Source organism: Ambystoma mexicanum, chromosome 4p (assembly GCF_040938575.1).
Source record: "Ambystoma mexicanum isolate Mex_15411 chromosome 4p, UKY_AmexF1_1, whole genome shotgun sequence".
NCBI lineage: Eukaryota > Metazoa > Chordata > Amphibia > Caudata > Ambystomatidae > Ambystoma > Ambystoma mexicanum.
The window spans coordinates 511550275-511577851 of NC_090927.1; the positions used below are offsets into that span (position 1 = coordinate 511550275).

At 42.5% G+C, this 27577-nt stretch overlaps 1 protein-coding gene across 1 annotated transcript in view; it reads right to left on the reverse strand.

Moving 5' to 3' along the window:
* Positions 1 to 542: 542 nt before the first annotated feature.
* TRAPPC12 (trafficking protein particle complex subunit 12) overlaps positions 543 to 27577 on the reverse strand; it is a 1223059-nt gene continuing 1196024 nt past the window's right edge. Inside the window, exon 12 of the mRNA XM_069606031.1 lies at positions 543 to 908. Within this exon, the coding sequence (XP_069462132.1) occupies positions 666 to 908 (243 nt within the window). The 3' untranslated portion in view covers positions 543 to 665. The remainder of the gene's footprint in view (positions 909 to 27577) is intronic.

Sequence of the window (27577 nt, forward strand, 5' to 3'; positions counted from 1 at the left end):
TATTTACATAAAGCTGGATTAATATCAGGCAAGTATGTCTGGCAATTTTTGACTACTTACTTGGGTGTAACATGTTGCTGTTGTCAAAATGACATGAATAGTAAGAAGCTGCAGGACGTTTCTTACCAAATTTTCACTTGGGAAATAAAACCTCAAATTCTGAGATGTGCAAATGAATACCTCAATCCTGTTGCAAAAGACTCACTATGTCTTGAATGTGTTGATATTACAAATCTCAAGTACTTGCTGACAATCCCATGTAACAGTTGAGAATATTTTTATTTTGCAAAGTGATACCAAGGACCTTCTATAGACTTCCTGAAAAAAGGAATTTATAGGATATTCGCTCAAAACTCATTGGCAATGAATGGGGATTCTGTCCATTTGGAATTACAACATACCCTAAAAAAGCTGAGATGTTGGGCACAAAAACTAAAATTCCCTCTAAAATACACTTTATGACATGGCCTTGAGAAAAAAGATACACCTGAGGGTGCAAATTAATGCCAAGAACACTCAAATAAAATACAGAGAGTTAGAACTGAATGATAATAGCTGATTTATATCAATTTATTTAATTTGTAAGAGTAACCTTTTCAGTATTATGTACAGTTTCTTTTATAAATATTCGACCAGAAGAAAAATAGTAACATTAAAACAGGACACTACACCAGCTTCAGACACTGAGTGTTGAAGCTGTCACCCTCTTTGACAGCCACAGCCTCGAGCAGAGCCTGTTTCTTCTGCATACTTCGGGACGACTCAAGCTCATACATAGTTGTCAAATTGAAAAGAACGCTCTCGTGCAAGTAGTGTTCGGGATCCTGCTGAACCAAGCTTTCCAACTGCTGCAGGGAGTCCTTCAGCTTGCCCAGGTACAGAAGACAGACCGCAGCATTGTTATTGGCCTAGAAGGAAACGAGAACAAATAATAATTCTATGAGATAACAGGGAAAACCATTATGATTGGAACAGAGGAACTATGAAAATGTATCGATATTTAGACATAATTCCTCATTAACAGAAAGTATCAGCGTTTACATTTTCAAATGACTGAAAAATGTTGGGCCTTGGCATGGGCACAAAGGAGTCATCCGCCAAAGTTTTGCTTTATTGCTGCTCACGGATGATGGAGAATAGCCCAAAAACAACAGAACTAATGAGAACAGAAAGTCTTTGAATTGTTCTTGCTAACTGCTTACACCATAGGTATCATGCTCTACTTTGGACAAGTTTATTTTATTTATTTATTACATTTATTATACGCCCAGACCCAGAGGTATCACGGCATAGTTACAGACAGTGAGTAAATACAATCTTATATTATAGCAGAGACACACTAGAACAATTATAATGTTACATAGAGTGTTTATACAAGTGGGGTGGAGGTATAGTCAGGATGGGTTGGTGATGATCTTGGCTTAGTTTAATATTGGTTGAATAACCAAGTTTTCAATGATTTCTTGAATTGTGGGTAGGATGTTTCATTCTTGATATTGGTGGGTAAAGAGTTCCAGTACGTAGGAGCAAGGACTTTGAAGCTGCTACCCCCCATTTTCTTCCTTTTGTATCGTGGGATTTCAAGGTGTGAGTTATTGTTACATCTAAGAAGTCTGGTCTGAGATTTCCTTGTGACTATGTTGATGAGGTATTTAGGAGCTTTTTTGGCAATGCATTTATGTGTAATGCTTAAGGTTTTGATTAGAATCCTTGCTTGGATGGGGAGCCAGTGGTTGTCTCTCCTGATGTTGGAGATGTGTTCAGATTCCTTTATGCCTAGGGCAGCTCTGAGGGCTTTGTTCTGCATGAGTTGGAGTTTGACTATATTGGTTTTGGATGTGCCAAGGAAGCGAATGTTACAATAGTTGAGCTTGGAAAGTATAAGTGCTCTTGCTAGTGTGACGCAGTTATTAGATGAGAGGAATTTACGACTTAAACTAGGAAATTAGTTTAGAAGTATAGGAAGTGGAGGAGGCTAGGGTATTTACTTGTTTAGACATAGTTAAGGTGGCGTCTAATCGTGGTGCCATCAATGATGAATGAATTATAAACAGGCTGAAGAGAGTCAATTTTGGAGAATGAACCTAGGATGAGTAGCTCTGTTTTGTCATCATGGAGCCAAAGGCTATTGTTAGCCATCCAGTTTTGGATAACAGAGTAGATTTGGTTGATGAGCAATGAGTCTTGCTCGTGGTTGCCTGGTAGTGGGATGAGGACCTGGGTGTCATCTGCAAAGCTGGTGTAGATGACACCCATGGCATCCAGTGCTGCAAAGAGCAACTTAGTGTAGGCATTATACAATGTGGGAGATAGGCAGGAACCTTGCGGTACGCCTACGGGAACTGGATGGGGTCGGCTGATTCTTTGCCGATGGATACTCTTGGTGTCCAGTCTGCTAAGAAGGATTTGATCCAGACAGTGGCATCCTTGGACAGACTGCAGTTATTGGTTAGTGCGTCGCAGAGTTTGTCATGGTCAACCAAATCGAATGCCGCCGAGAGATCCAAGAGCATTAGTAGGCATAAGTGATAGTGTATCAACGATAACAGAGCATGCTAAATTGGCACCATACGTCACTCTTTGACAGTAAAACAACAGCTCAATTGACTTCATGAAGCGAAGAGAAAACAAAACCAGCCACTACTCTTGGACAGCGCATCAACCAGCAGAGTTTAGAGTCGAAAGGAAAGCCAAAACCTACATCACGGCAAAGTGGGTAGGGCTCCTGTCTAAACATCTGATGATTTTTGAAAAAGCTTACGGGTGGCCAAAGTCTGGGGGATGTTGGGGACTGTCCGTTTGATTTCAGGAGGCAATCTAGATGCTGGAGTAGGACTTAATTTGATCCATATGGAGTTTTAAAAGGTTATCGGTTAAAGTTTCGACTCAAAAGGGTCGAATGACAAAAGGGTCGAGTCAATTCGACTGAAAAAAAGATCACATTTTTTTTTGTTTTTTTGGATGGGGGGTCTCCCTCCCCCCAAACCCCTGTTTTTGGTGTAAAAACACCTTCTTTTACCTATACTAAATCAACAAAAAAAATATACATTTAAAAAACAAATTCGATCCTTTTGTTTTCGGTCGAATGCACTCTCACCTTTGGCATTCGATCCTTTTGATTTCGTAACTTTAACTGGACACCGTTTTAAAAAAATTCTTCCAATGCACTCTTCCTGGATATTGAGTGATCCCGATTCCAACATTGATTTTGCAATGCTCGCACATACCAATGATTAAAGCCCTGGTTAAAGCTCACTTATTGGTCAATGGGCCCAAACAGGGTGGTAATCAAGACAATCAAGGCATAGAAAAAACACTTTTTTTTCCTTAGCCTAGAATGTTTGTCAGTCCAAATAAAAATATGCAAAACAACCCCTTACTCACTGTGCTCAGAGAGGCACAGCTCCACCTCACTGATGAGGCCCAACAAGACTGAAACACGTGTATGGAGTTGCTGTTGGTAGGTACTCATGTTCAGAAGAGAATTACAATAGCATTTTGGTAATGGACTGCACATGTGGGCGGGACAAAGACTGATATGCAAATGGATTCTTCCTTTCTGTGAAAGGTAGAGTGAGCTAAAGTATGGCTGCGGACAATCGAGTGGGTACCTTCCCAAAGAACAGGTCATTTAGCCGTGTTCCTTCTCGCAGAGGGGCGCCTATGGACTATTTTTTTATTTTCAAATATAAATATGTACTGCATTTGTATTAATGCTTTTTATAGCAATGGCTGTATTTACTTAGTCCGATCTGTTTGATTAAGTCTCAGTTTTAATTGGGGGCAGAAATCAAAGCAGTCCTGAAACAAAAAATAATGGCACAATAATTTACCAGTAATCTTCATTACTCTGACTCCGGATCTTCCTTATCACAGTTCTTATTTTAATGAGGTGCTGTCTCCCCCAATTAACACATCAACATGGAGTAGTTCCCAACCGGGTTAGTCCTACCTCCATGTTTAGGTCTATTTGGTTCCTTTCTCTAATCAAACTACAAGTCCCCTCCCATGGGCGTAATTTTAGGGGGGGACAGGGGTGTTTGTCCCCCCAACTTTCATGGCACACCATTTTGTCCCCATTCATTTGGCTGGGGCACACTTTCTTCAGATGTCATGTGCTCCTGCGCTAGATTGTTGAATTCCTTTGGGCCAATCGCATACCTTGAGAGGCTAGACCTTGCACTCTGGTTCTCTAGAGTGATCCTCTGACACTGGTCAACCTCTTCACAGTACTTGAAATAGAGCCATATGTAGCATACTTTGTATTCTCTGGTGTTTTAGTCTCGTCAAGTATATTAGGTTGACTAACTCGATAACAGAACACATTGGCTCTATCTAAAGAGGGGGAAGGAGATTTAGCATTGGAGAAGGTGTTGGGTGTATTGAAGCGGTGGTTTCCTGCGCTCTCTGAGAATGGTCGTTCGCAATTTCATAAGGGGCTTCCTTCGCCATGTGATCCTCTCTCGGTGCACCACCACCAGGGGGACTATTGTACTGTGGGTCTACCATCCTGGTCCCATGGGAACGGACAACATTCTCAGATTCGGCAGAGCAGACAAATTGCAATCCAATGAGTGAACTTTGAGCACTGGATGAAAATCCCTATCGAAGCCCACCAAGGGATATTGTCTGACTACAATGCAGGGTAAAACAGGATGGTCAATATCCCCCCACAACTTAAGTAGGTGAGTGAGAATAGCCTTGTGTATAGGAAGGCAAACAGAATGTGGCACAATGTAGTCTCCAAAGAGGTCATCATCCTCAGGCTCCATGAGGAAAGCATCAGGCAAATGAAGAACATCTACAATATGCCCAAGTGCAGTTGTCCGCTCCTCTTCCTGAAGATACCTGGCTCTCCACCTGCATAGCTGTAAGTTCATGCTCCCTTAAGGCTGCTGCCAATGCTGCAGCAATCAGCCTATGAACCATCTCCTACACATTGTAATCATAGGAGTCGAAGGAGGAGGGGGCAGAGGGGTAGAAGGAATGGGACGGCGCTGGAAAGGAGTCTCCAAGTGCCTACTCTATTCTGTGCACTTGCATGGCTCCATCGCTGCACCAGCATCAGGCAATGTAGTGAGCTAAACGCAGGCTTCCATATATATATGACATGGCCACGGTTAAGTTGCTGTTTCCATAGGAAGAGCACTTTTTGGGCGGCTTATAACTTCGCTCCCCCTGGACGAATCTTCACCAAACTTAGCAAAAAAAGTATATGGCCCACTCTGAATTTTTTTGCAGTTTGGCAAGGTTTGGTCCAGGGGGGGAAAAGTTATAGGGGGAGTCCCAAAACATCTTTTTTCCCCATAGACTGAATGGGGGAAAAACTTTGTGCACGGCTGCAGGTCAAACTGCTGGACGGATGTTCGCAAAATTTGCAGCAGGTGCAGGGGCTTGGTCTAGAAAGCGTGCTTTTGTAAATTTGGTGACCTTCCGTGCAGTACTTTTCATTAAAATGACGAAAAAGTAGGTCTGAAAGAATGTGTGATATCTATGTCCGCTTCGCGGTCACACTTCCCTGTTTGGTCCACGGACAATATACCTATTGGCTAAGGGGCTGGCGTCATGACCGCGGACACGCAACGTCTCTGCCGATTGGCTGCAGCGAGACGTGTTCAGCATCAGATTGTTTGGATGCGCCCGACATCTTGGATCCGCCGATAGCAGAGCGGCAACCAGCGGAAACATGCTATATTTATAAAACTTTTTTGCTGTGTCAGAGCGTTGGGAAATGTTCAGACAGTAAGACTTGGGTGATGAATGCATTTGTTCTGGCGGTCGGTCTTCATGATGTATTTTCTATGGCCACCTTGTACGCACAGAAAATGAGGGGTCCACTAACGGTAGTATTTTAGTCCATGCAGTGCACAGGGAACTTGTAACTGTTGTAAGGACACGTGTGGTGTTAGCGAACATTGACATTGCGAAAATGCCGTAATTGCATTACTTTTTCCTACGGGTATTGTACTCATTAGTACGCCGCCATGGGTGTGACATGCTACGGTAGTTGTGGCCAGGGCCTAGAGTGTTGGATGTATGGCTGTCGGCCGAAGGCCTTACTTCCAAGACTGCAGGCCCTGGCCACAACCACCGCAGCATGTCACACCCCTGGATACACCCGTAGTAATGCGTATCGGATGCCTGGTTGTGGCGATTGTGTACCGTCTTGGGTGCATGGCCAAAGGCCATGCACCCAAAAACAAAGTTATAAGCACAGGACATCCCAGCCACTGCACACCCATCACATGTATTATCTGTGGACATACAGCTAGGACTGCAGCCTCTGGCCAGAAGCACTGAAGGATACCACACCTATAGAAAAATCCCAACTTCCACACATTACTAAGGTAATTGTGGGTAGACCCTGTACTTTTGGGTGCATGGCCAAAGGCCATGCACTCAACAACAAAGTTATACCCTCTTCACTTACAAGCTAACATGGGTTTTATCTAGTGCGGTGGTTGTGGCTAAGATGTATACTTTTGGGTGCATGGTTGCAGACTGTATGCCATACACCCAATCATGTACACACTGCCCACAACCACTGCAGCTTATCACATTTATACTTCACACCCACACAATAGATTATGTATCTGACAGGTGTGAGCAGCTCATACAGTGTTGGGTACATATTCAGTACATGCTACATTTACTATGTTTCCTTCTATGAGTGTGCTACTGATTTTTAAGCAACCATGGGTGTAATATGCTGCGGTGATTATGGCCAGGGCCTACAGTGTTGGGTACATGGCTGTAGGTCGGGCGCCATACTTCCAAGACTGTAGGCCCTGCCCACAGCCACCGCAGCATGTCAGAGCAATGGGTACACCTGTAGTATTCATTATTGATCAGATGGTTGTGGGCAGTGCGTACAGTCGAGGGCGCATGGCCAAAGGCCATGCACCCAAGAAGAAACTTCTAAGCACTGGAGTTATAAGCTACTTCACATCCATATATTGAAATGTATGGACATACACCTAAGATTTTAGGCCCTGCCCACAACCAGTGCAGCATTTCACAGCTACAGAGACACCCCGAGTATTGAACATCACTCAGGTGGCTGTGGGGAGGGTCTGCAGTCATGAGTGCATGGCTGCAGGCAACCCACCCAACAGCACAGTTATATGTAGTGTACTTACAAGTCACAATGGGTGTGATATGGTGTGGTAGTGCATCACTCTCTGGGGAGTGGGGAGGGGCTGCAGTCATGGGTGCATGGCCGAAAGGCCATGCCCCCAAAAGCAAATTTGTACGTAGTGTACTTATATGCCCCAATGGATTTCATATGGTGTGGTAGTAGTGTCCAGGATGTAGAGTATTTGAACAGAATAATAAGCACTACAGTTGTAAGCAACTATGTATTTTATATATTGTATATCCATACAATGAAACATATGTGGCCTCACACTCACGTCTGTAGCCTGTGGCTACAAACTACTGCAGCATATCACAGCTATAGGTACACTTGTACTATGCAACATCATTAAGATGGTTGTGGGGAGGGCGTAGCGCTTTGGGAGCATTGCCGAAGGCCATGCTCCCAAAACCAACTTTGTATGTAGTGAAATTACAAGGCACAAAGGTTCCGATATGCTGTGGTGTTTCTGCCCAGGACCCAGAGTCTTTCCCGCATGCCCAAAGGCCATGCACCCAAGACTGAAGTCATAAGCAGTGGGGTTATAAGTGAATGTGGGTGTGGTGTAATGCGGTAGTTGTGTGCACGTCCTGGCGTCTTGGTTGCATGGCTGCAGACGATGGTCCCAAAAGTTAACTTATAAGTAGTTAATTTACAAGGACCATGGTTTTGATATGCAGCGATGGTTGTGGTTAGGAACTATACTCTTTGTACCTTGGTCGTAAGGCGTGGGTGGTAGGTTGCAAGGGCCAGCCTACAGCCACTGCAGCATATTAGTACCATAGATTAGACGTGTAGGTTTGCATGTGTAGAAAATGACTGCCAAAATACTTACTCCTTATTCTTTTCAACATCCATATATGTGTTAAATGCCTTTAGTACTTGGAGGAAGTATCCTTTTTTAACTTCTGTGATAAAAGAAAAAAGTATGTTAGTCTTTGCATTTTATGAAAACTTACTACATTGCATAATAGACAGTTTACCTTTTTTTTACCCTCATATTTAGTTTACAAACCAGTGTACTGTGCATTCCGCCCAGTTTCTGTGTTTGCTTTTCTAATACTTGGGTCTGGGGAAAAAAAATCCATGTCGTATTTAAAAAAACCTTTATTTGCTAACTACTTCCTTGTTTCCTTTAAATGTTTCCTTCATCTTTCTGAATAATGTTATGTTTGTTGCCTTGATGCTGATTTTTAACAACAGTTAGATACCTGTAGGCATATTCTAACTGTGCTTTTGTTCTTACATTTCTGTGATATTCATTTATTTGTGTCGTTGTTATATCCTCTTGGGCAGTTAGATACCTGTTGGCGTATTCTAACTGTTTGTAGTCTTTTCCATAATTTTTTGGTAGTCTTGAAGTACACATTATTTATTAAATGTTGGCTTTAGGAAGATGAAATACACATTTGTAAGATTAGCAAGAAATCTCTGCTTTAGAGTAATGGTGCCATCATTACATTCAAACCATCCACATCTCTTTTTAATGTATGCAGTGTAGTGACCTGTACAGTACAGTGTAGTGTAGCTCCTGCATGGTAGATTATACCTACTGTTGTAAAGGTTTTCCTTCCAAGTGACACTTGACCGTGTGTGAATCCAGTCAGTTTGCAGTTGTTTTTGGTACCATCTGGATTATAACGTAGAAGCATAAGTATTATGTAGGCACTATGCGATTTTATCAGTAAGGTGGAGCGATTGTCTGAATTGCAAATAGTACATAATCTGCTATGGTTTGCATTCTGTACAAGTTGCTGAAATGGAATGGATTCACAATTAGGTATGGAAACATTCACAAATCGTTCATTTGGGATTTGTTCCTGTATCACATTGTTACAGAGAGTGCATGTATGTTTCCATATGTACGATATCTGGAAGATTGCATTTACAGGTATGCTTTTGTTTTCCAATACTGGTAGTAAGTACATTAGAAATTATTGTGAATCTTCTTGCAAGTTCATAGTGAATCTCACCATTCCAGCACAGTAGTCCAATTCTTGCCTTATTCCATGAACACTGCATGTGTTGTCAGGATTGTTTGTCGCATTTCTATGAAGCACTTACATTTGCAAACACAATTGGTCTGTACTGTATAAGTAAATATTGTTAACAATGGGTGGCAATTGAAATAGAATATTCATTGCTACATTTGCATAGCAACTTCCCCCAGTTTAATTTGGAAATTTGAATGGACCAGCTAGTTCTGTATCTGAGTGCATTTTTCAGAGTTTCTGTTCCTTCTCTGAAGACGTACCTGGTTTACATTCCCTAATAGGTTCTTCTTTGTTTGTGGTAATTGATGACACTTTAGCTTCTTTTGTTTTCTTTGAGGGATTTGCTGTTGGATTCTGTTGCATTTCTGTTTGATTTAGTTTTCTTTTACCACGTTTCACTTTATCTGGAACAGGATATTGTTTCAGATGGGGGGTGTACAATGAACACAGTCTATTGTATTCTAGAATGCAAGGAATATCAGCCTTGACTTTACTTGCATCAAAGTTCATTAGCAATAGACCGTCAAGTGTATGTAAGCGTGATAATGCTACGTAGCTCATGCCTTCTTTAAAGACTGTTTCCTATATCAATGCTTTGTCTAGGGTTAGACCTTGGGATTTATGAATGGTAACTGCATATGCAAGAGTTAGAGAAAATTGCTCCTTACGTACATACATGTCTTTGAAGAGAAGGAATCAAGCAATTGAGCGTCCTATCCTTTTCACTTCTGAGTTTATCAAAGCTAATATTGACATACTGAATGTTGCTGTCATGTGGGTATGATTGAAAGCCAACAACTGTACCCAGTGCTCCATTAACTAGACCTTGCTTGACGTCAAGGTTACGTTTAAGCATTACTCTACAATTTAAGGATAATTTTAATATTTTTTCCAACCCCGCTGTGTTGGAGATTGAATTTTCTAAACTATTTAGTTTTGTTGTGGCTTGCTCACACATGGGTACTGTTATACCATGTACGTCTGGTTTGTCTGTGGCGCTAATTTCAATTATTGGTTGCATTTATTTATTTAACATTGTTTCATTGAATCTGAAATAAGCTTGCAAGAGTTGGCATTAAGGCCATACAATTGACATTTTTGTGCGCAATTTGTCCCATAACATCAGTTGCACATGCATTATCGCCATAAAGTGCATGAATGTGCCGGGTTTTCAATACTGCTTGTGCTTCTTGTGATAGTACACCAACTCTAATACTTTTTAAGATATTGGCATAAGTGAGATCTGCAGATTGCCGCATGTTCTCTGTTAATTCTCTGTATTTGAAATGTTGCCAAAGGTTGACATTTCCTATGCTGCCAACAGTTTTACGGCAGAGTTTGTGGCCTACGGTTTTAAAAATAGGTTCACTTTTCACTGGTGTCAATTGTAGATCTCCGAAAACGATAATGTGTTTCCCTGCAAATAGTTCTTTGTTGTTACTTTTAAGTACTTCTTGCAATCTGAGGTGAAACAAAGCCAACATTAGGTTGGAGACCATGCTCACTTCATCTATTAGTAGCATTTTCATTTGTTTCAATACTTTGCGTACTTCCATTGCAGCTTCTGCAGAAAGTTTGTAATAGTCCAATTTATTTTGATGCTCTACTGGAAGCAATAGTAATCGGTGTAAAGTGACACTGCCTATCTTGTAGGCAGCTAAACCTGTGGGGGCCGTTACAACAGCTGACAGTTTGTCGTTTGTCAATTGTTGAAGGAACTTGCTGATTTGAATTAAGAATGTTTTTCCTGATCCAGCTTCACGACTCATGTACAGCAGTATAGGTTTGTATTTTTGGCAGGTACATTCTTTATTTTCGTGTTGTACACCATGTACAATTTCTTTAGTTACGTCTTCAAAAATGGTGCGCTGATCTTTGTTAAGTTTTGCTTGTTGTACAGTTAAGTCTTGTGTATCTTCTTGATACTGATACATGGTCTTTTCTACTTCTGCCATAGCTACTTCTGCCTCATTTGCTATTAGTGGTTGTCCTAGTGGTTCTTGACTTCCTGTTACAGAAGGTTGACTACTGTCAGGAGAGTCCTTATCTAGTTGGGACTGAAGTTTCTCTTCCTGTTGCTGCTCATTGTGTAACATTGTTTTGTGCTGCGTAAAGTTCACATCGGTGATAGCGCTTTCATTTGCTTTAAACGTATCTTCATAGCAGTCATAGTTATCTAGTATGTCTTCCTCTTTTCTCCATGGTTTAAAAAGTTGTAACAGAGACATGTAATATGGTTATTTCTGTTGAGGAGTTTTTAATGATCATTTTACATGATTAATTAAGCTTCGTTTGGTAAGTTTCACTAAGCTCCCTTCACAATCGGTCACTCTATATCTACCTTTGCTTTCATCGGGTTTTATATTATTTTTGTATGCAAAGTTTTGAGCTATGTGGTATAGACACATGCTTTCCAAAGTGCTACTCCTGTTCGGATAGTATGTGTCCAGTGAATTGTTTTTTAGAATGTCTTGGCTGTTGGGATCCTTTCTGGCAATTGTTTCTATGTCTTCATATGATTTCAGAACTCTTTTTCTAGATTTAGCAGGACCAACACGTAGCCATATTATGTTGTCTGATTTTCCATACAAAGCAGTACCGGTTAAACGATCTGCTGCTTCATAGTCGCAACATTCTCTATGAGAGAGCATTTTTATGCCCAGGCTGTACAATTTCTGTGATAGTGTTTTGTCTGATGCTAGGTCATCTCAGAGGTCTTGAAGCTCTGTTTTTTCTGCTTTTGTTAAGTAGGCTGTAACATATCGTGCAACAGCAGTAGAATTGTCTGCAATGTACTGCACATCTATGTTTGCATTCCATAAGAGGGCAATGATTGCATTGTAATCATTGATATATTTTGATTCTTCTGTTCTTTTTATGTAATACGTGTTCTTAGGTGATTTACCTTGAACACTATGTCGAACTGAAGACATGAAGTTGTTTACTTCACCTGTTTCTGTAACATTTGGTGTAGTATTTACCTTTGTTTTTGTATTTGTGGCGACAATATTTGCCACATTTGTGTCTTTGAAAATGTAAAATCTGCCCAAGCAGCTCACTATGTGTCTGTTGTGAAGGGATTTCACAAGTGACATATTTTTGGATAAACTGCAAAACAGTGCTATCACTGTCGTGACCAAATTTAGGTGCACCTTTGATCCATAACAGCAAGTGAATATGTGGTGCTCCTCTCGCTTGATATTCTTTTCTCCAAAAGAAGTGTTGCACTTCTCCAAGGGGAGGAACAGTTTTATTGCAAATAAAGTGCAGCATGGCAATGAAACGATGATGGAAATATCTTGACACATTGACTGGATCTAGAGAGCAAAGTTCTCCAGGTGTTAATATACCTATGTTGCTTTTGTTACTGTTTGCTATGCGTAGGAACTCATGTAAATCTTCCCATGGATATTCTGCACAACTTAGTGTAACAAACCAAGTCGGTGGTCCAAGGTTTCTGATCATACAACACACGTCTCCGTGCCATCGGAACCAGTATTCCTTTGTACCACGCATGTTTGCAAACAAATGTGTTATACTTGATTGTAAAACCTCATCTTTTTCCTGTACTTTTTGAATTAACTGCGTAGCTGACATTTTGAAAGTGGGTTCCAGATTTCAAAATGTGTGCAACTCTGTAACATAGCGTTGCTAATTCACTTTCATAGAGTAGGTGGAATATGTATTCCACATTTTGTCTAAATCTGGGATCTTGCTAATACATTCATAATGAGCGATATTCAGATGCCCCAATCTGAGTGGGTCTATCATCATATCTTCCACCTTTGCCAGTAGGGAATAGCAGTGGAAAAGCATGTGCTTCTATACTTTCTTCCCATGTACTCATTGGTGAACCTTTGGTTTGTCGCATTTGGTAAGTTTCTAGTGCTTCATCTATGCTTTTATTGGAATGCAATGGATGAATTGTGTACTGGTCCAAAAGAGTGGATACTGTATCAGGATCCAGAAGTTCAAATTGTCCAGTTTCTGATGGCTCTTGAATTATTTCAGTTGTTTCCCTTAAGCTTTCTTCAATATTTATTTCCTTGTAGTACTCGTTATTGTCTTTTAGATATTGCAATGCTTGTCTAACTTTATGTAAATCCACCAGTTGTTGCCAAATTTGTTTGTCTTTCGTTGGTACACCATTTACCAAGACTATTAAAGAATGCTCTATTGAACGTTGCACTCCTAGAGTGTGTACATTTTCGGTTAGATCTAATGGCAAATAAACTACTTTGCCACAAATGCCTTTCACCAATTCAGAGGGAGGTAATTTTGCTGTTTTTGGATGAAGGCGTATAATTGCTTGAAATGGGTGAACTGTTTGAATTATGATGCTCTCATACAAATTGAGTTGTTGCAGCATTTTTGGTAGTGGGAACAATTCCAAATTATTTGTAATAGCACGTGAAGCAGTGTGGTTGTTGTCTAATTTTGTAGTACAGTAACTGGAACGTATTAGGCATTCAGTTACTTCATATTTGTTTTCTGCTAGAAGGACGAGAGCTAATTCAAACCATTTGGAATATTCATTGTCTTCTATTTTGTATGCTATGTCCACATTTCTTGTGTTCCTTTTGGAACACGTTTTGCGGAAACACACACACACACACATGGTTTGGTACTTCAGTCAATGCTCTTTTCAATTTTAGTATTTCTTTTCTGTATGTGTGTAATAGAAGGTTGCAATGTGCAGATTTGTTGCTGTTATGCTCTAAAACTATTGCATTTTGTAAGTGGCTTTCACTTCCAAAATACTTTCTCTGAATACGGTCAATTTCTTCTTGTAAGTATTTGGGTGTACCATGCAGAAGAGTGTTATTCAAATTGCCTAATTCTGAAGCTGGACTTTTTGCATAGTATATTTTATACACTAGATTTCTTACATTTGAATGACGTACTGATATCCTTTTGATATCATGGAAGGTGCTTTTGCAAATAGGCCCAGAAATGCAGGCTAATGAATGTCCTTGTAGTCCTGTGTATTTGTGCACTGAACAAATATCCATATTTTGCAGCACTTTCATTTTACTTTTGTCTTTCCCTTTTACATACAGATTGAGGAACTGACGTAAAGATTTGAAAGCTTTGTTTGGAATGGCACACATTGATGTGCACGGCCATTTGTATACTGGACGGTGTGGTTCTGTCGAATCGAGATGTATTTCAGAGTTTTCATGGGATACTTTTGTAAGCAGTGTTTCTTGTTCCATGATGGTACTATTGATTTTTTCATGCCCTCGTCCACTGCTATGGAGGGCAATTGTGTTTGTTTGATTTTGTTTGTATGCTTCCTCATTAAAATATGTGTCTGTGGTTGTTGTGTGACTCCATTCACCTCCATACACATTTAAGAAATAATTTTTGTTCACATTCCGTTTATTGCTGAGTTTCTTTTGTAGTTTGGTACTTACTTTTGTTAGTGCTTCCATCCTACTTAACACTAATATAAACAATTTCCTTTTGAGAAGGATTGCACACTCCACGAGAGCTTGTACGATTAACTTCCTACGGCAAGTTTTAAGGGGTGAGGATGATTTCGGTCCTCTTCTTAGTAGATTCTGAAGCACTCTGTGACGAAACATTTTTGCTAAAATACTTTTTTTACTATGGGTTCTTGTTAGCTGTACTGGTAGCCGTTTTTTTGCCACGCTTTTTGTGTTTTGCTACACATTTTGATGGAGGAGGTAAAGTTTCGGTAGTTGAAGCTTCCTTTGTTTTGCTAAATGACTGCATTAGCTGGTTTGTTCTAACGTTCTCTACAAGCTCTACTAGAGATGGATGCTTAGATTGAACACTTATTTTTATTTGCTCTACTTCTGCGTTCCTTTCTACGAAGTTGCTTTTTGGTAGGCATTCTTTGGTGTCTGTTGAAAAAAAGAAGGCATGCTTTGGTCTGTTGTTCAATGTATGTGTGCTGTGTGCATGTGTGAATGAGTCTAATGGGGAAGCTCTTGGTGTGTGAATGTGCATTGGACTCTTACAATGATTTGGTAAGGATCCTTTACTGTTTGTATACTATTACATTGTGCTTCAGATGACAGTACAAAGTGGCCTAGTGGTGACGAGAAGCATTATTAGTCAACGAAATGCCATAAACTTGAAACAGCAACTTCTTTTCTAGAACTAACCTTCTAATGATTCTGTATGTTATTTGAGTTCCAAACACAGGGATTTGTGAGCCATTGTGCCTGTTATTCTCGGTTTAATAAATGGGTATTTGTAGGTAGAAGGGTTCAGAAATCAATGTTTGCTTTGGTGTACAAATTAAATAAATAACCCACGGAGCCTCTTTGAGGAATAGTTACAATATAAAGTCAGTACTGTGCTTACTTTTTGTTTTGCGAAATGACCAGGTTTCTTCGGATATGTCATTTGCAGTGTAGATGCTGTTGATTCTCAGGAGAGTAGGTTTCACTGCGATTGAAAAAAAAACATTAATTACTTTGTGTGTTTACAGCAGTGATTATACTGCACACATTAATTGTGCATCTTTCGTCAGAGCATTCTCCTTTCATATTTTAACGCAGTGCACGTGTGCACTTCACTCTGTGCTGCTTTTGTATGTTACTTGCGATAGGTTACTTGCAAGTCCTTCGGAATTGAGAACAATTTTAAGGTTATGGTAATGCCTTGTTTTTTTAAAAGGTATACTATCTATAGGAGAGATGTTTGTAAGCGATAGGGCATAATAGTAGATGTGAAAAATGTTTCTACTTTCAGATTATAAGCACAATGCCGACACATCGGAAGACCCTCAGAGGGAGATGTCACCACAGCAATCGGGAGCGCTTATTTTTCTCATACATCACATTGCAAGTACCATTACTGTAGGCCGTACACAGGAGACAACTCCGACATTTTGTAATGCAAAATCGAGTTCCGCCCTAAATAGGCATGCTTGTAACGTATATATAGGTTATGCGGAAGACAGTAAGTCGTGCGGTTTGTCAATGATAAATCGGACATCTTGCACTTTAAAGGGGGAGCGTTGGTATGTATTGCCTATGCACATTTTGCAGCATTACTTTATTTAAATTACATCATAAGGGTTGCACATGTTCTCCGATTAAAATATGCATACCTGTACTCTATACTCATGCATGTGCGCATGCATGGAGCTGCATGAAGAAATCCACAACACTTGCACAGTAGTTTGTGAAGTAGGTGCTTTGCAATGATATGCGACTTCCAGTCAGAGTCATCAACAGTACATTTGAAGTGCGCAATGTTGATGACGTAGTTAGATTCAGCGATGTTCAATGTGATTGGTGGATGGTTGTTTGACTGTGCTTAGTTGCGTCCAATGAGGGACTCGATTTGCTACCGATGTGGAAATGGTAGAAGGACTGGGTAAGAGCTACGTGCCGCACGTAGGCAATGCTTGTCCGCGGGTAGGGCGTGTCACATACGGGTTTCTACAGCAAATCCTGCATGGAAAGCGGACTGTAGGCATCAACCAATCAGATGTTCACATTAGTCTTTTGTGTCGAAAGACTGTGTGTATACTGAAGATGGCAGAGGTGGAGAGGCTCAAGGATTTGGTGCTTAGAGACATTTTTGGTCCATGGCTTACAACACTATGCGGAGACTAGGCATGTGGCACACCATTTCGATGTGAGAGGAGTGGAGGTGGTGTAGATCGCTGACAGAGATGCCAATGCTACGGCAATTCTGCAAGTTTGCAGAGACATGCGTACGATGACCACTCCTCATGTGGTACTTTTGCACTACGGTGCTTGCCATTTGGGCTACGTGAGTTCACGTAGTTTGTTGGCTGATTTGGGACATTTGGTTGAAGCACTCATGAACATCTTCCCAACAACGAAAGTAATTTTTTCTGGTTTACTCCCTTGAGTAAAATGGGACAACAATTATGTTTTCTGTCCAGATCAAAGTATTGGGAGGTGTATCATCAATCGCGGCATGCTTGCTTTCATGTTACGAGCTGGTATGTTTTTCTGCAGCCACGATAACATTGTTCCAAGTAATTCAGATTATTTTGAAGCAGATGGTGTTGCACTATCTTCTTTGGGAAATGCCATGTTCTTTTGGAATGTAAGGCTTGCTTTAGAGAAGGTTCTGTAAAGGTTGTAGGAGTACAGTAAGCACAAAAAATACAAAAAAATAAACAAAATAACAGATGTCTGTAAGGCATCTGCCCAAAAAACAAAACAAAACGGCTCTTTTCAGAGCCCGCCTTAAAGGGGAAAAAGGGGAATAATACTTTAATGTACCGTCGTCATGCTCTGATCCCATGCACGTCCGTGGATATGGTGGAAGTTTGCAGGCTGCACACATCACCAACAGAGATTCTGGGGTGGAGACGCATGCAAATGAGAATGAGTGGAGCTAGGGATTGGCCAATAAAGTTCAGTAGGTGTGTTCTGAACGGCGAGATTCAGTAAGACCGTCTTCTCCCTGACAGGAGACCACACAGCCATGGCTCTGCATGCTCGAAAACAGATTATCTGGATTTTGGGAGACCCATGGATACATTGCAGATCTCAGATTTCCTCATGTGGAAGTGCACTGGCATGGCGTGCGTGGCATGAGGTGGCTAGACTTGGTACCTCTCTGTGTTACTTTACTGACAGAGCGTCCTCCAGGTATACTTATCATTCATTGCGGAGGCAACAGTTTAGGCCATGTCTCTGGAATTTCTTTGCAATTTGCAATGAAGGAAGGACTTGCGAAGGTCATGGACATGTTTCCAAACTGTCACATACTTTTTTCCCGTATTGCACAAAGACAAATATGGCTGCGTTCTTCTGCATTTGGTCCACTAATTGAGAAAGCGAGGCGCAATGTGAATAAGGCTGTTTGTGCCTTTCTAAGAGATGTTGGCATGTCCTCATTCTACAATGAAAACATTTTATTTCACAGCTCTTTCATTTTCCGCAGAGATGGAGACCATCTCACATATGCTGGCAATCAGATTTTTCTTCGCAATGTACAAAATGCATTGCAACCTCTTTTGCATTCACAATAACCTATGTGACAATCCGTTTTATCCAATCCAGTTTTTGACCCACACACCACACCACCAAAAGGCTCTTTTCAGAGCCACCACTTACTCCCAGCGTCCACTTAATTGGGTTTGGTCCGCTTGCACCCTCCTTTTTTGTGTGTCCTATGACTGTCCGCAAACTTTCTCACGAATGCGCCGGGGCCTACATCGGTCACTTTATAGTTCTATTGTTAAACTGAGAAAGGCGTCTCTGAAAAGAGCCTTTTTTTATTTTTGTTGTTTTCCACTTTCTTGCTTTTGACCACACGACACACTAGGAGAGGAGGACAAAGGAGGGTACGGAAGGGACACCAACCTCAGGGCAAGTGCACAGAGAAAGATATAGGGTGAGCTTCACTTAGGTAAGGAGCAGATCTTCTGGTGCTCCGTGACCATAGCCTCAAAAGCACTTCGAAAACTCTCCCCCCTGCAGAGTACTGCATCACAATACATACACACTATTGTCACCTTTTGAAAGGTAAGGGTCAACAGCATCGCGAATGGCTTGTGAGGCAGCTGGAGGGAGCCGCTCCCCCACAGGAGTGTCTCTTGTGGTGGGAGCATTGGAAACGAAGGATGCTGTGGAGGAACTCAACCGACAACGCTCTTCACATGGCACCACCTTGCGAATGTCCGCACTGTGGAACGAAGTGAGGTGTCGCTTCATGGTTGTCGTACCAAAGCTGTACGCACCAGGTCTCCCGCGACTCTGCACCACCTGGCACTGGTTACAGCTCACCAGGTTCGCACATGCTTTTGGTACGTTCCCATACACAGAAAACCGCCACACCCATGACTCCCGGCGAGTGCTTGTAGTGCGGAGTTCCTCCACCTCATTCTCTTCCTCCTCTTCTTCCTGGATCTCTACATCCTCACCCGTATATCTCTCTGCTGGCCCTTGGGGAGGTGGTGGTGGTGGCACGTTTGGGGGTGGTGCAGAGGCTAATGAAACAATAGCAGCCATGGATGCCATACCGATTACTTTCCTTTTGGTCACTACAGCAGTAAAGGCAGTACACCTCAATCTGCTATAGTTAGAAGTACAATAAAGTGACCTTCCTCATTGAAAAGTGTTCCGAAAATTTTACACATGTCCACAGGTAAGCTATTGTCTGGGATATGTGAAATGATATTTTTAGACTGTACAATAAATTGCCTTGTGTACATAAGTTCCTTTTGTACTGTTGCGGAAGCACACTAACTGCGCAAATTAGTCCACACGCAAAGTGTGGGTGCGGTCACATGATGACGTCCTGAACACATCCACGACAGAAATGGGTGTCCGCTGGACAGCAAATGCAGACCAACAAACTTGCGCATTTCTGCAAGTGTCCCAAGGACAGTGTTTGGGTTCTCAAACTAATTCAAAGTGCGACACAAGTGAGACGGACAGTTAAGGTCAGGCGCGATGTTCGCGTTACTTATGGTTGTACTGCGCATGTGCGTACATGATATGCTCACTGTACGGACAGGTCCACTGTCCTTAGGACACCTCCATTTTGTTTGGCTACGAACTTGCCGGCCACCGCGCCTGTTCTACGGACGCCACCATCTTGCCTGCAGACCATACGGACAGGTATACTGTCATTAACACACTCCCATTTTGCTCATTCACTTCCATCCCGGACACCTGGTGTATTCTACGAACATGTTTTATCTCGTTTGCCAGCGGTACGGCGAGTTATAACATCCTTAGGACGCCCCTTTCTGTTCATGTACATACAACTTGCACAGATGGTGCCGTCAATCAACTCCATCGCACTTGACATTAGTAAGGGTAGGTGTACTGCCTTCACAACATCCACATTCCATTCCTTACCGATAGGTCGAACAGACGCGCTGTTCGCGAACATTTTACGTCTTTTAATAAAAATAATTTTTCCTCAACCTCTTTAACTACAACTACTATACAAAAACATTCCAAAAACACACACACCTTTCCTTCCAAAGAATTCCCGGGGGAAGCAGATACTGACACACATATAAGGGAATTAGGATTCAACACGGGCTGGTTATGAGGGGGAGATTTGTGAGGAGAAGAAGGGATGGATGTTTCATCAAAACGTCCATTTTCTTCTTGAAGGTTTGGGGATGGTTCACTAGGGAATGGAGAAGGGGGGCAGGTACAAGTGGGACAGTGGTAACGTACTTTCCCTCTCACACAGTCCTCCACAAACTCCCTTAGACTTTTAAAATTCTCATTCAACGTGTCCATTTTCAGCTCAATCCTTTTCATCCTGTCTTCTTCTGTCTCGTTTGTTGGCCTTTCTTCTTTTCTTTCTTTGTCTTTAAAAAAGAAATATATATCTATTAAATGCCCATAAAATACTGCCCATTACTTTGCATACGCAGAGTGTTGTGTACCATTGCTATTGCTCTCTTCCGACATTTCCCCATGCGGAAAGTACTCTTCCAACCACTCCAAAGTACTCGTCATTTCTGTGTCAAAACAACAGAAATGCATTATTATTTCTGCACCACATCCCAAAATAAATACACACACTTACAAAAAAATGACCTTCACTTACTATTTTCATGTTATTTCCCTTCGTCCTACTGCGTCTGTCCACTGTCGGGTCCAGGCTGCAGAGTTTCTGTGAAGTAATTACGCTGGAGGCCTTCTTTTTTTTTTTCCTTTTTTTTTTAAAATGGTACCATCCATTTAATTGTACATGGCTGTTAAATGCATCTTTTTCATTTCACACGTTCAGGTTTCCTTTTTTATTTCTTTATACTTACAATGTCTTCCTGTCCTTTTTCTAAGTTCAACATTTTTTGTGTAAGAAAATAGTACATTTTCAGATACCTCCTGCCTGTTTGGGTACTGTTGACCTCGTCCGCCCCGTCCGCAAACAGGCGCTCAGTCCGTCTTTCTAATATCAATAGGGAGGGGGTTCTGTATGTTCTATGATACATGTACATCAAGTACGTGCATTATACTACATTTCTCCCAAAATCACATGACAACAGTGTATATTCAGCACACCAACTTCATTAACACAATCTTACCATTAAGTTCCCCTTCCAAAAACCTGTAAAATTCACTACAAAAAAAATGTTAAGGGGACGTTATGGTTAAGTTGCCCTACCAAATACCTGTGCACTTCACTAAAAAAAACGTTTCCACCTCCCCATTATAGTTCAAATTAAAACGGAAAAACCCCTGAAATTAGCCAGTTATGGTCAGCTAAGCAACCATAACTTGCGCCACTACCGTGCACTGCTAAGACTAACACCCAGGACATCAAAGATGACATCACAAATGTCATTGATGACACCATGGCCACAGCCAAAGAGCCTGGCGAGTGGCTCGGTAGTGTTTTAAAATATACAGTGGCCATGGCCAAAGGCCGTGGCTAGTATACCCGAAATACATGTGCCGTAGCCCTGTTAATGTTTTAAAATATACAGTGGACACAGCTGAAGGCCCGAAAAGAAAAAACGATGGTATAACAAAACCCTTGAAATTCACAGAAAAAAACCTTAGTTACAGTTCAGTTATGTTGTGCAGATTGAACCCAACAAAACCGTTGAAATTTAGCTGATGTGGGAAGTCATGAGCAGCTTAACTCGGCGTATTCCCGTTGCAAAGCCCATGAGCACATACATATTATGAGAGAAAGGATACACAATAACATACAAAATGGAATTATGGGGAACATCAACGGGAGCACACTGAGTTAAGCTGGTCATGACATCCCACATCCTCTGAATTTCAAAGGTTTTCTTGTGTGAAATCTGCGCAACTTAAACACACACACACACACACACAAGAAACCTTGCCAGTGCCCGGAGCCTGGCTCGCGTCATGCCAGTGGAGAAAGTTCTGCTCCGAGCGGGTCGCTGTTGCGCCTGACATGGAGCACTGAGCCCGATCCTACCCTGCAGTGATCCTAATGCTCCTACTGGGTGTTACACTCACCTGGTCTCTGCGGGGACATTGGGGCACGGTTGGAGCCCTCCCTGGACTTGGCTCCCCTGGATCGGACTCCTTCCCCAGCTGCTGTAGTGTGGGCTGCTCTGGTTGCTGGCACTGCCCCTGAGAGAATACGAGAGGCAGTGAGAATGCTGTGGTTGGATTACGATTTCCCTCGAACCCTTTGTTCCAGAATGAGGTGAGCATGCGTTTACCCATATAGTCTCACATGTTTTCTTGTGAGGGTGAGCTCTCCATCCTGCTTCTCATCAGCAGGGGCGCCTCTGATGGACCTAGTTGCTTCACTGGTCCGTGTGTGTGTGGCAGCCCAGACCGGCTGTGACCGTACCACTTTGAAGGTAAGTGTTCTTAACAATGATTATTGTCTGTATCCTTTTGCAATGTCTTTTTCCCGTGATTATTATCCGTAAACGTTGTAATGTCTTTTCTCTCCCCAATAGGTGTGAAGATGGCCACGCGGAGTCGCGGTGTTGGGAGTGAGTCCAAATGGTGCCAGAGGGGATTGCCGAGCTCCCAATTAGAAGGTAAGTTGGTTTTCAAGGTCAAACGCAAGGCGTATGTGTTGCGCGGCCAAGCGTAAGATATTTATGCAGTCTCTAACCTTGTGTGTCTTTTTCTCTTGCAGGAATGGCCACGCGGCGTCAGACAGGAAGCGGATATCCGAAGACCTGCCAGCAATTACTGGATGGATGGATCCGTGAGGATGCTGGACGAGAAAAAGAGCTCCCGCGTAGCTAGCCGTCTGAAACAGGTGAGGATGCGCCCCGACTCTGATGACAATGGGAATCAGGTAAGATGCGAGGCGCTGCCGACGATGGGATTGCAGGAGACAGGCAAGATGCACGTCCGGCGATGGTGTTGCTGGAGTCAGGTAGGCTGCGCGCTAAGATGAAATGTTGGAGTCCGGTAAGCTGCGCTTCAAGCGGTGGTGTGGCTGGAGTCAGGTAAGGTGTGCGCTGAAGATGATGTACTGGAACCTGCCGAGATGCGCGTTGAGATGATGAGCTGGAAACAGGTAAGAGCTCTTCAGGCGGCGGTAAGCGTTACGCTGCAGAAAGCAGACTAACGCGAAGTGCTGGCATGCGGGTGGAGCTGCCTTACATAGCCTGGTCCCAGCCACTCCCCTTTGGCCCCGCCTTGTGGCTCCACCTTGCCACTCCCAGAGACTGCTGCACGTGCTCCCCAATGTTTCCTAATGGCCACGCACGGCCTGGATGCACGTGCCCCAGACACAAAGTGTGCAGAGCACACTTTCTCATGAACCTGGCGCCAAAGGCACCAGGACTGGGTCCATTTGGACCCTTTAGATGATAAAGATAGTGGCCCGTGTCATGTGGCCATGACACTGGGGCCTGCCGTGCCTCAGAATACATAAGGCTGGCATGTTATGCTCAGACCGCAAGCCTGCCAAATCCAAAACAACCATAAACAGGGCACTGCTGAGTATTCCAGCCTTCTCTTAGTCTGCGTTGCCGAGCCTGCACTGGCGAGTGTTCAGGCACCTAAAGCGGGGACCCCAGAAATACCCGCAGGGAAAGAAAATGTAAGTAAGATTTGGGTGGGCAGCCCAGGAATACCCGTTGTACGATATGAACAAATATACCAAAAAAGAAGTCATGTTGAACTTAGATGTTGATGGGAAAGGCCAGCTTCTTCTCAGTCTTTCACAGAGGGAGACAAAAACACAGGCCTTGGGTTGGGATGGGAGGGGACTTAAGGGTCGATTAGAGAAAGGAACCAAACAGACAAACGTGGAGGAAGCACTAACCTGGTCGGGAAATCCTCCACGTTGATGCAGAAAAGGACAGTTTGGAAGGGCTGTCAGGGGAGACTATGCCACAATGAAATAAGGACAAAGGGTTGAGCATTCCTCAAAGTGACTGACCTGGAAGTAAAGAGGTGTAATCTTCAGCCCCAAACACTAGTAGAGGAGGGCTCATTACCTGAAGAGATAATGGCCTCTCCTGAAGTCTAATAGGATGCATATTAGCAATAGTGATCCAGGTGTTGGAGTTGTGATGGTGATGTAAAAACATCCAAGGTTCTTTTAAAAAAGAATTTAAGATATTCAGCTTAAAGCCAAACATAGAACACAAAATCAAGCAAAGCCAACAAATTATTTCAGAAACAGCAAAAAGGTCAGACATGCTACCTATCAATCTCCAACAGTAGTGTAACTTAGAGGTTTCTAAGCGTGGACCCGGGGATCGAACCTGCGGTGCTCCGCATCGTCTTGCATTCAAGGCAGCCGCACTACCCCTGAGCTATCCTCCCAGGACAGATGGAGGGGATGGAAATGTTGGAGTGGATGGAAATGATGGAATGGATGAAGTGGAAGGAATAGATGGGATGATTGGAGTGGATAGGAAGGATCGAGTGGATGAAAGAGTAGAGATGATGGAAAAGAATGGAAAGGATGAAGCGAATGGAGTGGATCGAACGGATGTAGTGGATGGAACAGATGGAGTGCATGGAGTGGATGGACTGGATGGAAAGGATAGAGCAAACTGAGCAGATTCAAGCACACAGTAGATGGAGTGGATATACCTCAATATAACCCTGTATCTCATATGTATGCTATTTATATGCTAAGTACCTGTATCCCCATGTTATCCCCATCACATGTTTACCCTCTCTGTCCTGTCCCTGTATATATGTATATCGCTATGTACCACCCCTGTCCTGCTCTCGTGCCTGGTTGCAGGTGCTTTACTGATAACCACCATATCACACTACTACGCTTACTCTCTCCTATACAGCATCACTCAACTAGACACAGCACTAGTATGACACATTCGGTATAGCTGTTCTCATACTAACATGACCCCACAAACTCCTCATCATCCTAATAAAACACAGCTAGCTGAGTACATACCGCTAGCTTTAGGTGTCTCCTCAGGCCTAACGTAGCCAGAACTCAGTCTGGTTGTCCACCCTCCAGACTGAACACATCCAACTGATTTCCTTAGCACCACACCTACCGCTAAGAAGCAGCTATCATGCACCACACCAGTTGCACACATATCCGGTGCGTCCACGCACTATATGACACTCTCTCTCTACACTGACTTGGACTGCGGTTCACGGGGGCGTTCAACCTACCAGCGCTTTGAGATCATACCAGTGATACATAAGGCACTATATAAATGCCAAATAACATAACATAACATTCAGAGCTGTGCCTGTGGGACCAATAAAATACAAGACTTCAACAGGAATCGACGGCTTAGTAATGCTCGGGCTGACAGCGAGATCTGATGCAGTCTGACCATCTGATGGATATTTTGCACCATATCCTTGGGAGGAAAAGCCTTCCCCGAGCAGGAATCCAAAAGAGCTTTCAGAAACTGAGAACGTGTCACCTGGGATCTCTTGAAGTGGAGGCAGAAGCCCAAGATGTGTAAGAGGAGGCATGTGCTCTGCAGGAGTTTAATTGCTTGATCTAGGGTTCTGGCTTTCATCCACAGGTAGGGGAAGATATTAATGTTTTCCCTCCAGGGTGTGGCCCCCACCACCACCATTAACCTGGTTAAAACCCTCAAGACAGAGGTAACCATGAATGAAGTACGCAGACCTGGTAATGCGTCTTTCCAATGATAAATCTCAAGAACTTCCTGTGCATCCGATGAATGGATACATGGAAATAGGCGTCCTGAAGGTTCAGTGACACCAGACAGTCTTGAACTCCATGGCTTGCAGGATGTAGACAAGCATCCCCATCTTGAAATGTTTCTGCCTCGATAAAACTTGTTGCAAAGTCCAAGATGAGGTGTAATCCGCCATCTTTCTTTGGAACCAAAACATATTGAGTACCAACCCCCATTTTCTTCTTCGGGGACTGCCTCTTATTGTCACTTTCAGAAAGAGTAAGAACTTCCTCCAGCAGGGTTGGATCTGGGGGTAATGCTCATCCACTGGGTGGGTGGTATGGGGGTCTCTGGACGAAAGGCAGACAATACCTGGATGCCATAAAGTGCATCACCCAGGCATCCGAAATAATGCTTTGCCAGGTATCCAAGAACCAGAGATCCTTCCTCCCACAAGCTGAGTATGCAGAGGGGGAAAGTCACTGGGGCTTCTGTCGAAGTACTCTGGCTCTGAGCGTTTTAATGATTTCTCCCTCTTCCAAGCCTGGTGAATTGTCTTTCTACTTCTCTAGCTGCCGAGAAACAAGCTCTACCCCTTTGTGCAAGCTGTTGGAAAGGCATAGGCATATATCCATGGCCTTTGGAGAAGATTGGTGTTGTAGAAGCAAAGCTTAGGTTGGTCTGCTGTTGTACTGCAAAGCCTAGAGACTTTGCCGTAGCTTTAGATTCTTTTACTTTTTCTAAAGACTTGTCTGCCTTGGAGAACAATAATGCGTTCTGTCAAATGGCATGCATAATCATTTTGTTTGTACATTCGTTTCGAACCTTTCACATACATGCGTGTCGTGTCACGTGTGACCACGTGGATGTCCCCCATGGCTCTGGCCACATAGTTGGCAGTATCTAAACCCATCTGTAGGGACTGAAATGCTGCTTCCTTCCCATCCTCTACCAGCGCTTTAAACCCATCACTCATTTTTCCTTTTGTTTTTCCTTTTATTCATTTTTTAATTTTTTATTGAAGTGCATATGGTTGAACATTGTCAAACGGTTTACACTATAAAAAAGTACATACATCAACAAAATCTAAAACAATACCATTAATAGAATAACTTTCTTATAAAAACAGTATACATTACAATCAATATAAATCAGTCAAATACATACCATAATATAGAAATACATTGTAATAATAATTCATAAAAGTGATATTTATAGGTTGCAATTTGGAGGTATAGCGATCCTTACTATCGCCAGTAGCCATACATGAACAGTAGTTATTGCCACCAGCGACTCGGCACTAACAATCATACTCCAAAATTGATCAGTATGGTATGAATTACATTTTAAGTAACCTTTCTTATAGGAAAGACTGAGTGCTTTACATTGGGCAATAATCTAGCGAGATGTTTCCACTTTTTGTTGCAAAGTTGCTCCTCCCAGGGAATACCCCTCCAGGCCCCAGTGTTTTCTAAAACAGGCAATATTTTAAGACGTAAGTATAATGCGACTCGAATCAGTGCCGGTATTTGCAGTTTAAGTAGCTATGCAGACTTTCACTAAACATTCCTTGTTGGGAATAGAGTGTATATCTGTGCAGCTTTGTCAAGTGATCCAATGATTGGATACAATCAAAGAGTCTGGTTTTCTTTTCAAGTTTGGACACGTATAGGCTTGCACAGACTCTGGCAAACCAGGCAAGCCGATGTCTATACAATGTCGATAAACCAGGCACTCCAAATCCGTGAACCACATACAACATGTAGACCTCCTCATATGCCTCAATTGTAAGACTTAAAAGTGAACCATCCTTGGGCCAACCTAATCGAATTTTGGCCCAGAACTCACTAACTGAAATTTTGCATAATGAAATAAGAGACTGCAGGCCCAGTTTTAGTCAAATAGCCTCTA